This window comes from Bufo gargarizans, chromosome 3, assembly GCF_014858855.1.
Source record: "Bufo gargarizans isolate SCDJY-AF-19 chromosome 3, ASM1485885v1, whole genome shotgun sequence".
NCBI lineage: Eukaryota > Metazoa > Chordata > Amphibia > Anura > Bufonidae > Bufo > Bufo gargarizans.
In genome coordinates, this window is record NC_058082.1 from 250,242,878 (window position 1) to 250,257,407 (window position 14,530).

The 14,530-nt window shown below is 55.5% G+C and overlaps 1 protein-coding gene across 1 annotated transcript in view; it reads right to left on the reverse strand.

Moving 5' to 3' along the window:
* Window positions 1-13,521, reverse strand: part of AARS2 (alanyl-tRNA synthetase 2, mitochondrial) — a 34,221-nt gene extending 20,700 nt beyond the window's left edge. Inside the window, exons 1-2 of the mRNA XM_044284835.1 lie at window positions 13,175-13,521; window positions 968-1,156 (exon numbers count right to left, since the gene is read on the reverse strand). Of these exons, the coding sequence (XP_044140770.1) occupies window positions 968-1,156; window positions 13,175-13,468 (483 nt within the window). The 5' untranslated portion in view covers window positions 13,469-13,521. The remainder of the gene's footprint in view (window positions 1-967; window positions 1,157-13,174) is intronic.
* Between the last annotated feature and the right edge of the window lie 1,009 nt (window positions 13,522-14,530).

The following is a 14,530-nucleotide window of genomic DNA, read 5'->3' on the forward strand; positions in this document are numbered from 1 at the left end:
AACCGGGGGCAGATAGCCGGTATGTGGTGACATCAGATATAACAGGAGGCAGATAGCCGGTATGTGGTGACATCAGATATAACAGGGGGCAGATAGCCGGTATGTGGTGACATCAGATATAACCGGGGGCAGATAGCCGGTATGTGGTGACATCAGATATAACAGGGGCAGATAGCCGGTATGTGGTGACATCAGATATAACAGGGGGCAGATAGCCGGTATGTGGTTACATCAGATATAACCGGGGGCAGATAGCCGGTATGTGGTGACATCAGATATAACCGGGGGCAGATAGCCGGTATGTGGTGACATCAGATATAACAGGGGGGAGATAGCCGGTATGTGGTGACATCAGATATAACAGGGGGCAGATAGCCGGTATGTGGTTACATCAGATATAACCGGGGGCAGATAGCCGGTATGTGGTGACATCAGATATAACAGGGGGCAGATAGCCGGTATGTGGTGACATCAGATATAACAGGAGGCAGATAGCCGGTATGTGGTGACATCAGATATAACAGGGGGCAGATAGCTGGTATGTGGTGACATCAGATATAACAGGGGGCAGATAGCCGGTATGTGGTGACATCAGATATAACAGGAGGCAGATAGCCGGTATGTGGTGATATCAGATATAACCGGGGGCAGATAGCCGGTATGTGGTGACATCAGATATAACAGGGGCAGATAGCCGGTATGTGGTGACATCAGATATAACAGGGGCAGATAGCCGGTATGTGGTTACATCAGATATAACCGGGGGCAGATAGTCGGTATGTGGTGACATCAGATATAACCGGGGGCAGATAGCCGGTATGTGGTGACATCAGATATAACCGGGGGCAGATAGTCGGTATGTGGTGACATCAGATGTAACCGGGGGCAGATAGCCGGTATGTGGTGACATCAGATATAACCGGGGGCAGATAGCCGGTACGTGTAAGGTCGGGGGTCACTTTTATACCTTGAAGTAATCTCCAAATGACCAGTTTCCCAGCATCTCGAAGAAGGTGTGGTGGTAAACATCTCGGCCCACGTCCTCCAGGTCGTTGTGTTTTCCCCCGGCCCGCACACACTTCTGGCTGTTCACCACCCTGCGGTACTGCGCCATCTCACTCCGGGGGTCCGCAGTGCCCAGGAAAATGGGCTTAAACTGGAAGGAAAAAAAGACATGACCCTGAAGTGTGAGGTGTGGGCCGGATTTACATAACGACGTCTACACCAGGGGTGCACGGCCCGCGGCCTGCATACGGTCAGCAGCAGAAGCAGAGCTGACCGTGCTCTGCCCGGAGCGGGGCACTGAGCTGGGTGACAGCATCTGCACGGGAGCGGGGCACTGAGCTGGGAGACTGCATCTGCCCGGAGCGGGGCACTGAGCTGGGTGACAGCATCTGCACGGGAGCGGGGCACTGAGCTGGGAGACTGCATCTGCCCGGAGCGGGGCACTGAGCTGGGTGACAGCATCTGCACGGGAGCGGGGCACTGAGCTGGGTGACAGCATCTGCCCGGAGCGGGGCACTGAGCTGGGTGACAGCATCTGCCCGGAGCGGGGCACTGAGCTGGGTGACTGCATCTGCACGGGAGCGGGGCACTGAGCTGGGAGACAGCATCTGCCCGGAGCGGGGCACTGAGCTGGGTGACTGCATCTGCACGGGAGCGGGGCACTGAGCTGGGAGACAGCATCTGCCCGGAGCGGGGCACTGAGCTGGGTGACAGCATCTGCCCGGAGCGGGGCACTGAGCTGGGTGACTGCATCTGCACGGGAGCGGGGCACTGAGCTGGGAGACAGCATCTGCCCGGAGCGGGGCACTGAGCTGGGTGACTGCATCTGCACGGGAGCGGGGCACTGAGCTGGGAGACAGCATCTGCCCGGAGCTGGGCACTGAGCTGGGTGACAGCATCTGCCCGGAGCGGGGCACTGAGCTGGGTGACAGCATCTGCCCGGAGCGGGGCACTGAGCTGGGTGACTGCATCTGCACGGGAGCAGGGCACTGAGCTGGGAGACAGCATCTGCCCGGAGCGGGGCACTGAGCTGGGTGACTGCATCTGCACGGGAGCGGGGCACTGAGCTGGGAGACTGCATCTGCACGGGAGCGGGGCACTGAGCTGGGTGAGAGCATCTGCACGGGAGCGGGGCACTGAGCTGGGTGACAGCATCTGCACGGGAGCGGGGCACTGAGCTGGGTGACAGCATCTGCACGGGAGCGGGGCACTGAGCTGGGTGACAGCATCTGCACGGGAGCGGGGCACTGAGCTGGGAGACAGCATCTGCCCGGAGCGGGGCACTGAGCTGGGAGACAGCATCTGCCCGGAGCGGGGCACTGAGCTGGGTGACAGCATCTGCCCGGAGCGGGGCACTGAGCTGGGTGACAGCATCTGCACGGGAGCGGGGCACTGAGCTGGGAGACAGCATCTGCCCGGAGCGGGGCACTGAGCTGGGTGACAGCATCTGCACAGGAGCGGGGCACTGAGCTGGGTGACAGCATCTGCACGGGAGCGGGGCACTGAGCTGGGTGACAGCATCTGCCCGGAGCGGGGCACTGAGCTGGGAGACTGCATCTGCATGGGAGCGGGGCACTGAGCTGGGTGACAGCATCTGCACGGGAGCGGGGCACTGAGCTGGGTGACAGCATCTGCACGGGAGCGGGGCACTGAGCTGGGAGACTGCATCTGCCCGGAGCGGGGCACTGAGCTGGGTGACAGCATCTGCACGGGAGCGGGGCACTGAGCTGGGTGACAGCATCTGCACGGGAGCGGGGCACTGAGCTGGGAGACTGCATCTGCCCGGAGCGGGGCACTGAGCTGGGAGACTGCATCTGCCCGGAGCGGGGCACTGAGCTGGGTGACAGCATCTGCACGGGAGCGGGGCACTGAGCTGGGTGACAGCATCTGCCCGGAGCGGGGCACTGAGCTGGGTGACAGCATCTGCCCGGAGCGGGGCACTGAGCTGGGTGACTGCATCTGCACGGGAGCGGGGCACTGAGCTGGGAGACAGCATCTGCCCGGAGCGGGGCACTGAGCTGGGTGACTGCATCTGCACGGGAGCGGGGCACTGAGCTGGGAGACAGCATCTGCCCGGAGCGGGGCACTGAGCTGGGTGACAGCATCTGCCCGGAGCGGGGCACTGAGCTGGGTGACTGCATCTGCACGGGAGCGGGGCACTGAGCTGGGAGACAGCATCTGCCCGGAGCGGGGCACTGAGCTGGGTGACTGCATCTGCACGGGAGCGGGGCACTGAGCTGGGAGACAGCATCTGCCCGGAGCTGGGCACTGAGCTGGGTGACAGCATCTGCCCGGAGCGGGGCACTGAGCTGGGTGACAGCATCTGCCCGGAGCGGGGCACTGAGCTGGGTGACTGCATCTGCACGGGAGCGGGGCACTGAGCTGGGAGACAGCATCTGCCCGGAGCGGGCACTGAGCTGGGTGACTGCATCTGCACGGGAGCGGGGCACTGAGCTGGGAGACTGCATCTGCACGGGAGCGGGGCACTGAGCTGGGAGACTGCATCTGCACGGGAGCGGGGCACTGAGCTGGGTGAGAGCATCTGCACGGGAGCGGGGCACTGAGCTGGGTGACAGCATCTGCACGGGAGCGGGGCACTGAGCTGGGTGACAGCATCTGCACGGGAGCGGGGCACTGAGCTGGGTGACAGCATCTGCACGGGAGCGGGGCACTGAGCTGGGAGACAGCATCTGCCCGGAGCGGGGCACTGAGCTGGGAGACAGCATCTGCCCGGAGCGGGGCACTGAGCTGGGTGACAGCATCTGCCCGGAGCGGGGCACTGAGCTGGGTGACAGCATCTGCACGGGAGCGGGGCACTGAGCTGGGAGACAGCATCTGCCCGGAGCGGGGCACTGAGCTGGGTGACAGCATCTGCACAGGAGCGGGGCACTGAGCTGGGTGACAGCATCTGCACGGGAGCGGGGCACTGAGCTGGGTGACAGCATCTGCCCGGAGCGGGGCACTGAGCTGGGAGACTGCATCTGCATGGGAGCGGGGCACTGAGCTGGGTGACAGCATCTGCACGGGAGCGGGGCACTGAGCTGGGTGACAGCATCTGCACGGGAGCGGGGCACTGAGCTGGGAGGACTGCATCTGCCCGGAGCGGGGCACTGAGCTGGGTGACAGCATCTGCACGGGAGCGGGGCACTGAGCTGGGTGACAGCATCTGCACGGGAGCGGGGCACTGAGCTGGGAGACTGCATCTGCCCGGAGCGGGGCACTGAGCTGGGAGACTGCATCTGCCCGGAGCGGGGCACTGAGCTGGGTGACAGCATCTGCACGGGAGCGGGGCACTGAGCTGGGTGACAGCATCTGCCCGGAGCGGGGCACTGAGCTGGGTGACAGCATCTGCCCGGAGCGGGGCACTGAGCTGGGTTGACTGCATCTGCACGGGAGCGGGGCACTGAGCTGGGAGACAGCATCTGCCCGGAGCGGGGCACTGAGCTGGGTGACTGCATCTGCACGGGAGCGGGGCACTGAGCTGGGAGACAGCATCTGCCCGGAGCGGGGCACTGAGCTGGGTGACAGCATCTGCCCGGAGCGGGGCACTGAGCTGGGTGACTGCATCTGCACGGGAGCGGGGCACTGAGCTGGGAGACAGCATCTGCCCGGAGCGGGGCACTGAGCTGGGTGACTGCATCTGCACGGGAGCGGGGCACTGAGCTGGGAGACAGCATCTGCCCGGAGCTGGGCACTGAGCTGGGTGACAGCATCTGCCCGGAGCGGGGCACTGAGCTGGGTGACAGCATCTGCCCGGAGCGGGGCACTGAGCTGGGTGACTGCATCTGCACGGGAGCGGGGCACTGAGCTGGGAGACAGCATCTGCCCGGAGCGGGGCACTGAGCTGGGTGACTGCATCTGCACGGGAGCGGGGCACTGAGCTGGGAGACTGCATCTGCACGGGAGCGGGGCACTGAGCTGGGTGAGAGCATCTGCACGGGAGCGGGGCACTGAGCTGGGTGACAGCATCTGCACGGGAGCGGGGCACTGAGCTGGGTGACAGCATCTGCACGGGAGCGGGGCACTGAGCTGGGTGACAGCATCTGCACGGGAGCGGGGCACTGAGCTGGGAGACAGCATCTGCCCGGAGCGGGGCACTGAGCTGGGAGACAGCATCTGCCCGGAGCGGGGCACTGAGCTGGGTGACAGCATCTGCCCGGAGCGGGGCACTGAGCTGGGTGACAGCATCTGCACGGGAGCGGGGCACTGAGCTGGGAGACAGCATCTGCCCGGAGCGGGGCACTGAGCTGGGTGACAGCATCTGCACAGGAGCGGGGCACTGAGCTGGGTGACAGCATCTGCACGGGAGCGGGGCACTGAGCTGGGTGACAGCATCTGCCCGGAGCGGGGCACTGAGCTGGGAGACTGCATCTGCATGGGAGCGGGGCACTGAGCTGGGTGACAGCATCTGCACGGGAGCGGGGCACTGAGCTGGGTGACAGCATCTGCACGGGAGCGGGGCACTGAGCTGGGAGACTGCATCTGCCCGGAGCGGGGCACTGAGCTGGGTGACAGCATCTGCACGGGAGCGGGGCACTGAGCTGGGTGACAGCATCTGCCCGGAGCGGGGCACTGAGCTGGGTGACAGCATCTGCCCGGAGCGGGGCACTGAGCTGGGTGACTGCATCTGCACGGGAGCGGGGCACTGAGCTGGGAGACAGCATCTGCCCGGAGCGGGGCACTGAGCTGGGTGACTGCATCTGCACGGGAGCGGGGCACTGAGCTGGGAGACAGCATCTGCCCGGAGCGGGGCACTGAGCTGGGTGACAGCATCTGCCCGGAGCGGGGCACTGAGCTGGGTGACTGCATCTGCACGGGAGCGGGGCACTGAGCTGGGAGACAGCATCTGCCCGGAGCGGGGCACTGAGCTGGGTGCCTGCATCTGCACGGGAGCGGGGCACTGAGCTGGGAGACAGCATCTGCCCGGAGCTGGGCACTGAGCTGGGTGACAGCATCTGCCCGGAGCGGGGCACTGAGCTGGGTGACAGCATCTGCCCGGAGCGGGGCACTGAGCTGGGTGACTGCATCTGCACGGGAGCGGGGCACTGAGCTGGGAGACAGCATCTGCCCGGAGCGGGGCACTGAGCTGGGTGACTGCATCTGCACGGGAGCGGGGCACTGAGCTGGGAGACTGCATCTGCACGGGAGCGGGGCACTGAGCTGGGTGAGAGCATCTGCACGGGAGCGGGGCACTGAGCTGGGTGACAGCATCTGCACGGGAGCGGGGCACTGAGCTGGGTGACAGCATCTGCCCGGAGCGGGGCACTGAGCTGGGAGACAGCATCTGCCCGGAGCGGGGCACTGAGCTGGGTGACAGCATCTGCCCGGAGCGGGGCACTGAGCTGGGTGACAGCATCTGCACGGGAGCGGGGCACTGAGCTGGGAGACAGCATCTGCCCGGAGCGGGGCACTGAGCTGGGTGACAGCATCTGCACAGGAGCGGGGCACTGAGCTGGGTGACAGCATCTGCACGGGAGCGGGGCACTGAGCTGGGTGACAGCATCTGCCCGGAGCGGGGCACTGAGCTGGGAGACTGCATCTGCATGGGAGCGGGGCACTGAGCTGGGTGACAGCATCTGCACGGGAGCGGGGCACTGAGCTGGGTGACAGCATCTGCACGGGAGCGGGGCACTGAGCTGGGTGACAGCATCTGCACGGGAGCGGGGCACTGAGCTGGGTGACAGCATCTGCACGGGAGCGGGGCACTGAGCTGGGTGACTGCATCTGCACGTGAGCGGGGCACTGAGCTGGGTGACAGCATCTGCACGGGAGCGGGGCACTGAGCTGGGTGACAGCATCTGCACGGGAGCGGGGCACTGAGCTGGGTGACAGCATCTGCACGGGAGCGGGGCACTGAGCTGGGTGACAGCATCTGCACGGGAGCGGGGCACTGAGCTGGGTGACAGCATCTGCACGAGAGCGGGGCACTGAGCTGGGTGACAGCATCTGTACGGGAGCGGGGCACTGAGCTGGGTGACAGCATCTGCACGGGAGCGGGGCACTGAGCTGGGTGACAGCATCTGCACGAGAGCGGGGCACTGAGCTGGGTGACAGCATCTGTACGGGAGCGGGGCACTGAGCTGGGTGACAGCATCTGCCCGGAGCGGGGCACTGAGCTGGGAGACAGCATCTGCACGAGAGCGGGGCACTGAGCTGGGTGACAGCATCTGTACGGGAGCGGGGCACTGAGCTGGGTGACAGCATCTGCACGGGAGCGGGGCACTGAGCTGGGTGACAGCATCTGCACGGGAGCGGGGCACTGAGCTGGGTGACTGCATCTGCACGGGAGCGGGGCACTGAGCTGGGTGACAGCATCTGCACGGGAGCGGGGCACTGAGCTGGGTGACTGCATCTGCCCGGAGCGGGGCACTGAGCTGGGTGACAGCATCTGCACGGGAGCGGGGCACTGAGCTGGGTGACTGCATCTGCACGGGAGCGGGGCACTGAGCTGGGTGACAGCATCTGCACGGGAGCGGGGCACTGAGCTGGGTGACAGCATCTGCACGGGAGCGGGGCACTGAGCTGGGTGACAGCATCTGCACGGGAGCGGGGCGGGTCCCTGGCTGTCATAAATATATTTCTGCAACATAAAATAAGTTAAAAAAGAAAAAAATTTAAATACATAAATTGACGTGAAACTATACATATTGTATAAGGAAACGAATTATAATAATTTGTGTTGGTGTCAGCATATGTAAAAAATAAGGAGCTATAGTTTGAAAAAAAATTACTTTTTAAAAATGTTTTGCACAGTTTTCCCCCAAATTCTTATGTGCCACGTCATTTTTTTATATTTTTTTTGATAGTCCAACAAATAAAAAAGTTACAACCGTTTGAACCACTTGCACTAAAAACGTACAAAAGTGGTCATTAAAGGGATTCTGTCACCTCTCATAACACAAATTCAGATTTTAACCAGTCCTGCTCCACAGATTACCTTGAATCGGCTTCGCTGTTCTATACTGTGATCCGTCCAGTAGTTTTGCTGAAAAACGACTTTTATAATTATGCTAATTAATTCTGAAGGTGCCCAGAGGGGCGTTATGTTCCACTTTGTGTGCCCAGTAACGCCCCCCTGCAGTGCCCAAAACGCCTTCCTCCTGAATCCCTAACCGCCCACAGCGTCTCATCCCCCTCCCTGACGGCCGAGCGAAGTCTCGCGCAGACGCAGCACCCACTGAGGGCTGCGCCAGTGCGATTTGCTGGAGACTGAGGGCAGGAGCTTCATCGTCATCACTGGGCATGCGCCGAGCCCAGTGACGTCCGATGCGCGCTCTTCCCTCAGTGGGTACTGCGTCTGCGCGAGACTTCGCTCGGCCGTCAGGGAGGGGGAGGAGAGGGATGAGACCCTGTGGGCGGTTAGGGATTCAGGAGGAAGGCGTTTTGGGCACTGCAGGGGGGCGTTACTGGGCACACAAAGTGGAACATAACGCCCCTCTGGGCACCTTCAGGATTAATTAGCATAATTATAAAAGTCGTTTTTCAGCAAAACTACTGGACGGATCACAGTATAGAACAGCACAGCCGATTCAAGGTAATCTGTGGAGCAGGACTGGTTTAACATCAGAATTTGTGTTAGGAGAGGTGACAGAATCCCTTCAAGGCCTTTTCAGGCCTGGTCATTAAAGGGTTAACCAGTGCTCACTGGTTATGGCGGGGCCCTATAACTGGGGGCAGGAGGCGGTAATAACCAGCGAGTGCCGTCCTCCGCTGCAGGGAAGGAAAGTGATGGTTTATGAATACGAGGCAGATGGAAGGAAATGTCGCCACTTAACCCCTTAAGGACACAGGGCGTACAGGTACGCCCTGTGTATTTTCGATCACCGCTGCGCGGCCGGCGGTGATCGGAACCCCGCGCCTGCTCAAATCATTGAGCAGGCACTTGGGGCAAATGCGCCGGGGGGGGGGGTCCGGTGACCCCTCCATGTATGCGATCGCAGAAAACCACAGGTCAATTCAGACCTGCGGTTTTCTGCGTTTCCGGGTTATTCGGGTCTCTGAAGACTAAATAACCCGGAACAGGATGGTGATGGTGGGGTGATTTCACTCCACCAATCACCATCCAGCGATCCTGAGTGGTGATGGTGACATCACCACTCAGGATCGCTTTCTGATTGGTCTGTGGGCGGTCCGGCGCGATATTCAAAAGAGGCAGGCGCTCCTCTCCTCCTCCTTTTGTGTTCCAGAGCCGGAGGAGAGAGGAGCTGCCTGCAGGTGTGTCCCCCATCGCTGCCAGCACCACGATCTGTGCCCCCCAGGACCCGATCTGTGCCCCCAGGACCCCCCATCAGGTACATAGGGAAAGCATAGGGAAAGTTTAAATTAGGCAGGGGAAAAAAAGGGAGAGTTAGTTTGTGAACTTTTATTGCATCACCCCAGTTAGGGTGTCTGGGGTCCACAGCACAGCTGCCGTTTTTTCCAGTAACAAAACAAGGGTTAACAACCAAACAAAAGTTAATATTTATTACCCTGATACTGCAGTTTACAGAAACGCCACATTTGTGGTCGTAAACTGCTGTATCAGTAAAAGGGAGGCCGCAAAAGGAAAGGACCGACACGGTTTCTGGAAGGCCGATTTTGATGGCCTTTTTTATTGACACCATGTCCCTTTTGAAGCCCCCCTAGAGTAAAAACTCCCTAAAAGTGACCCCATCTAAGAAACTACACCCCTCAAGGTATTCAAAACTGATTATACAAACTTTATTAACCCTTTAGGTGTTCCTTAACAGTTAATGGCAAATGGAGATGGAATTTCAATTTTTGGTAACCTTGCCTCACAAAAATGTAATAAAGAGCAACCAAAAATCATATTTACCCTAAAAATAGCAGGTAACAATAGTAGGGCACACCAGACACTTAATGCCACACGGAGGGTTAATTTACACGTTATTTATTATTTAGAGATAGTAACATATAATAATTAAAATATATTAAAAATACTAAAAATCCTAAGAAATCTTTAAAACATAGTGTCCTAAATGTATCCAATGGTAAATAGATGAAATATTGTAACAGAAAGGCAGTCTTTCTTGAGAGTTTAATAAACTCACACCTTATTGTGACCGGAGTAAAGCAGTTGATCAGGTGGGATCGTTGAGAGGATAATCACTCAAATGGTGCAGCAATGCCGCTAGGTTTTTTACTGCCTGCTTACAAATATAGACCGGAATAGTTTACTCACTGTTTCAGTTGATACCGGACCTATTTACCTCACTCGTGGCGTCCCACGTACAGTGAAGGCGATGTTGGCAGTAATGCGGTGCGGTTTGGCTTGTTGCGGTAATGTTGGAAGATTTTCGGGATCCTCGGTGATCGGATGTCAATGTGTTGTTCTTGAGATGGTCTGGTCACACTAATCTTCAATGTAGTTGTAGTCCAGATTTGCAGGGTTACACCAGAATTACCAATCTCAGAATGGAACAGTAAATATCCAGCTTTCCTGGGTATCAAAGTAAAAGAGCACCGATCCCTCTCTTCAAGCGCTTTTTATCCTCGAATGCCGTGTTTGTTTCTCATGGGATTAAGTTACCATACGCGTTTCGGAGCTTACTCCAGCTCCTTCTTCAGTGGTACCATTTGAGTGATTATCCTCTCAACGATCCCACCTGATCAACTGCTTTACTCCGGTCACAATAAGGTGTGAGTTTATTAAACTCTCAAGAAAGACTGCCTTTCTGTTACAACATTTCATCTATTCACCATTGGATACATTTAGGACACTATGTTTTAAAGATTTCTTAGGATTTTTTGTATTTTTAATATATTTTTAATATGTTTTAATTATTATATGTTACTATTTCTAAATAATAAATAACGTGTAAATTAACCCTCCGTGTGGCATTAAGTGTCTGGTGTGCCCTACTATTGTTACCTGCTTTTTCAATTGTTCTAGAGGACTGGGTGAATCCTCTTGTAGGTGCACCCATACCATTCTAGAGCAGCTGGTGAGCCCTCTCTAAGATTTGAATTTTTACCCTAAAAATAGTCCCCCAAAAAATGCCACCTTATCCCGTAGTTTCCAAAATGGGGTCACTTTTAGGGAGTTTCTACTCCAGGGGTGCATCAGGGGGGTTGAAACAGGACACGGTGTAAATAAACCGGTCCATAAAAATCTGGCCTCCAAAAACCAAACGGCGCCCCTTTCACTCTACGCCCCGCTGTGTGGCCGTACAGTAGTGTACAGCCATATATTGGGTGTTTCTGTAAACGGCAGAGTCAGGGAAATAAAGATACAGTCTTGTTTGGCTGTTAACCCTTGCTTTGTTAGTGGAAAAAATGGGTTAAAATGGAAAATAAGGCAAAAAAATTAAATTTTCAAATTTCATCCCCATTTGCCAATAACTCTTGTGCAACACCTAAAGGGTTAACGACGTATGTAAAATCAGTTTTGAATACATTGAGGGGTGTAGTTTCTTAGATGGGGTCACTTTTAGGGAGTTTCTACTCCAGGGGTGCATCAGGGGGCTTCAAATGGAACATGGTGTAAATAAACCGGTCCATAAAAATCAGCCCTCCAAAAACCAAACGGCGCACCTTTCCCTCTACGCCCCGCTGTGTGGCCGTACAGTAGTTTACAGCCACATATTGGGTGTTTCTGTAAACGGCAGAGTCAGGGCAATAAAAATACAGTCTTGTTTGGCTGGTAACCCTTGCTTTGTTAGTGGAAAAAATGGGTTAAAATGAAAAATTTGACAAAAAAATGAAATTCTCAAATTTCATCCCCATTTGCCAATAACTCTTGTGCAACACCTAAAGGGTTAACGACGTATGTAAAATCAGTTTTGAATTCCTTGAGGGGTGTAGTCTCTTAGATGGGGTCATTTTTGGGTGGTTTCTATTATGTAAGCCTCGCAAAGTGACTTCAGAGCTGTAGTGGTCCCTAAAAATTGGGTTTTTGTAGATTTCAGAAAAATTTCAAGATTTGCTTCTAAACTTTTAAGCCTTATAACATCCCCAAAAAATAAAATATCATTCCCAAAATGCTGCAAACATGAAGTAGACATATGGGGAATGTAAAGTCATCACAATTTTTGGGGGTATTACTATGTATTACAGAAGTAGAGAAACTGAAACTTAGAAATTTGCAAATTTTTTCAAGATTTTTGTTAAATTAGGTATTTTTTTGTGCAAAAAAAATATTTTTTTTGACTTCATTTTACCAGTGTCATGAAGTACAATATGTGACGAAAAAACTATCTCAGAATGGCCTGGATAAGTCAAAGAGTTTTAAAGTTATCAGCACTTAAAGTGACACTGGTCAGATTTGCAAAAAATGGCCTGGTCCTTAAGGTGAAATAGGGCTGTGTCCTTAAGGGGTTAAAGGGATTTACCGGTAAAAATGATTTTTAACCCGTTGGTGCCGGGGGGCCCACTTCCCCGCTCCGCTGTCGCCATCCTCTGGTCTCTGCGCTGTGGACTCGTGCATGGCTCCAGCAGTGATGTGGCCACAAGCAGTCATTCCGTGTCCACAGCGGGTGTAAACAGAGGATGGCGACAGCGGCGCGGCGCGGGTGAGTGTGCATCGCCGGTCTCAGAGGCCGCGCTGCAGGAAATCTTTTTTCCTTGGAAATCCCTTTAAGCCGCGGTGACTCAATATTCAGACAATCACTGGGACCCTGCTGATAATGGCGGTACGTTATCAGGATGAGGTGTACAATAATCGCCAGCACCGACAGTGAGGGACCTGTGGTAGCGATCATTCCTCCCCATTCACTGTGCATCGGCCTGTGTCATAGGCTGAAGTAAACGAGCGCCGAGCGCCTTGATTTTTGCGGCTAGGCTTGAGCGAATCAGGCTCAGGACAATAGAGCCGCAGCCGGTTCCTTCAGATACTTCAATGTTAATGTTTCCCTACAGAAGTAAAATGTATTGGCTCCAGGGAGGAAAACTTTGTCTTGCCCGAAGTCACGTGAGACACGGTGAACGCTACGGAAATGATACAAGTACGGTGTGTGTATATATGTGTATTATTTACATGCTGTGCATATACCAGGGAGATAACACATTATTACACAGGGTATGCACTTCCAAACCCTCCTGTCACTGCTGACAGCTCGCCTGTCAATCATAAAATGGCCCCGCCCCTCGGTTTCCACCACCATGACAACCTCGAAACACGCCCCTTTCCTATAGCCAATAGACGGCTGCTCCTGCCCCCACGTGACTTCACCTGGTTCATGCCTGCATTTACGAAGAGTAAACTAGGGTCTCCACGAGGCCGCACTGAGGAGGACGGGACGTGCCGGTGTCCATGCCGCTCCTCGAAATAGCGCAAGAAGGTGCGGCGGATGGCGGCGGAGGACGTGGAGGATGCTGAGGACAAGGACCGGCGGCCGCACCACACGCAACTTGTCAGTCCCTGGAGCAGCCGCAAGGGAGCAGCCATCTTGGGAATGGCAAGGACACCGCTACTACGAAAAGGGGAGGAGGGGAGTGAGAGCACGTCCGGCCTGTTCGTGCGCATGCGCAATATAGTGTTTTGAATTGGAAACTTTATTAAATAAAACCCAAATTGAAAGCGTTTGAATTAAGAAACTGTATTAAGTGAACAAAACCAGGTAAGACTCAGGATTAGATGAGGAAACAGTGGAAGCCTTGTCATTATAGGTCGTAGTAGTCTGAGGACAGGTGCTGGCTGATCTGATGCCACAGACATGACTCCAGGACACCATATTGTGCTACAGCGAGGACCCCATAGCTGTCCGGCGACATTGCCTATTGGTAACTAGATGCCCATCAGCCATAACATTAAGACCAGTGACTATGGGGATAGGGGTATTGGGTAGTTGTAGAAGGTGATGTATTGTAAGCAAGAAAATGGGCAAACATAATGAACTGAGCGACTCCGACAAGAACGAAAGCGAGTGAAGACGACGGGGTCGAAGCACCTCCAAATGTCTTCTGGGGCGTCCCCGATGTGTAGAAGACAGCACCAACCAAGACTGGTCCAAGGAGGGAGAACTGAGGGACAAGACACAGGGCGATGGCTCCCAAGGCTCACGATGTGGGGGGTGAAAGAGAAAATGCAGACATCTCAACCTGCAAAAACTCATTTCAGGGAGGTGCACTTCTCATTTCAGGGAGGTTTTCTTTTTTTTTTTTCCCCACAAACTTTTTATTACATTTTCCAAACATTTGAAGTATCTGCACACTTTTCTCTATGGTGTGGAGGACCGGGCTCATTACCCTGCCCCAAATTATCATATTTATATATATGATTAAAGCATCCAGGGGGTGTGAATTTAACACTGGGGTAAATAATATAATTAAAATGGAGGGTTAAATGTGTAAATGTATTTAAAAATAAAATGCATCTCTCTCAATAGTTATATAGCTACTGAATGAGACAGAAGGGATCCCTTTAACATATATATCTCCCTGAGAAGCCAATTTGACCCTAAAGGGTTAATTCAACCTGTAATCTAAACTCTGTCCTGTCACTTCTCTTATCTCTCTGCTCTGCTATCTGACTGAGATAAACCTTTCCGGGAGATATTGTTTCACATGCGGGTGTCAGGGAGCCGCT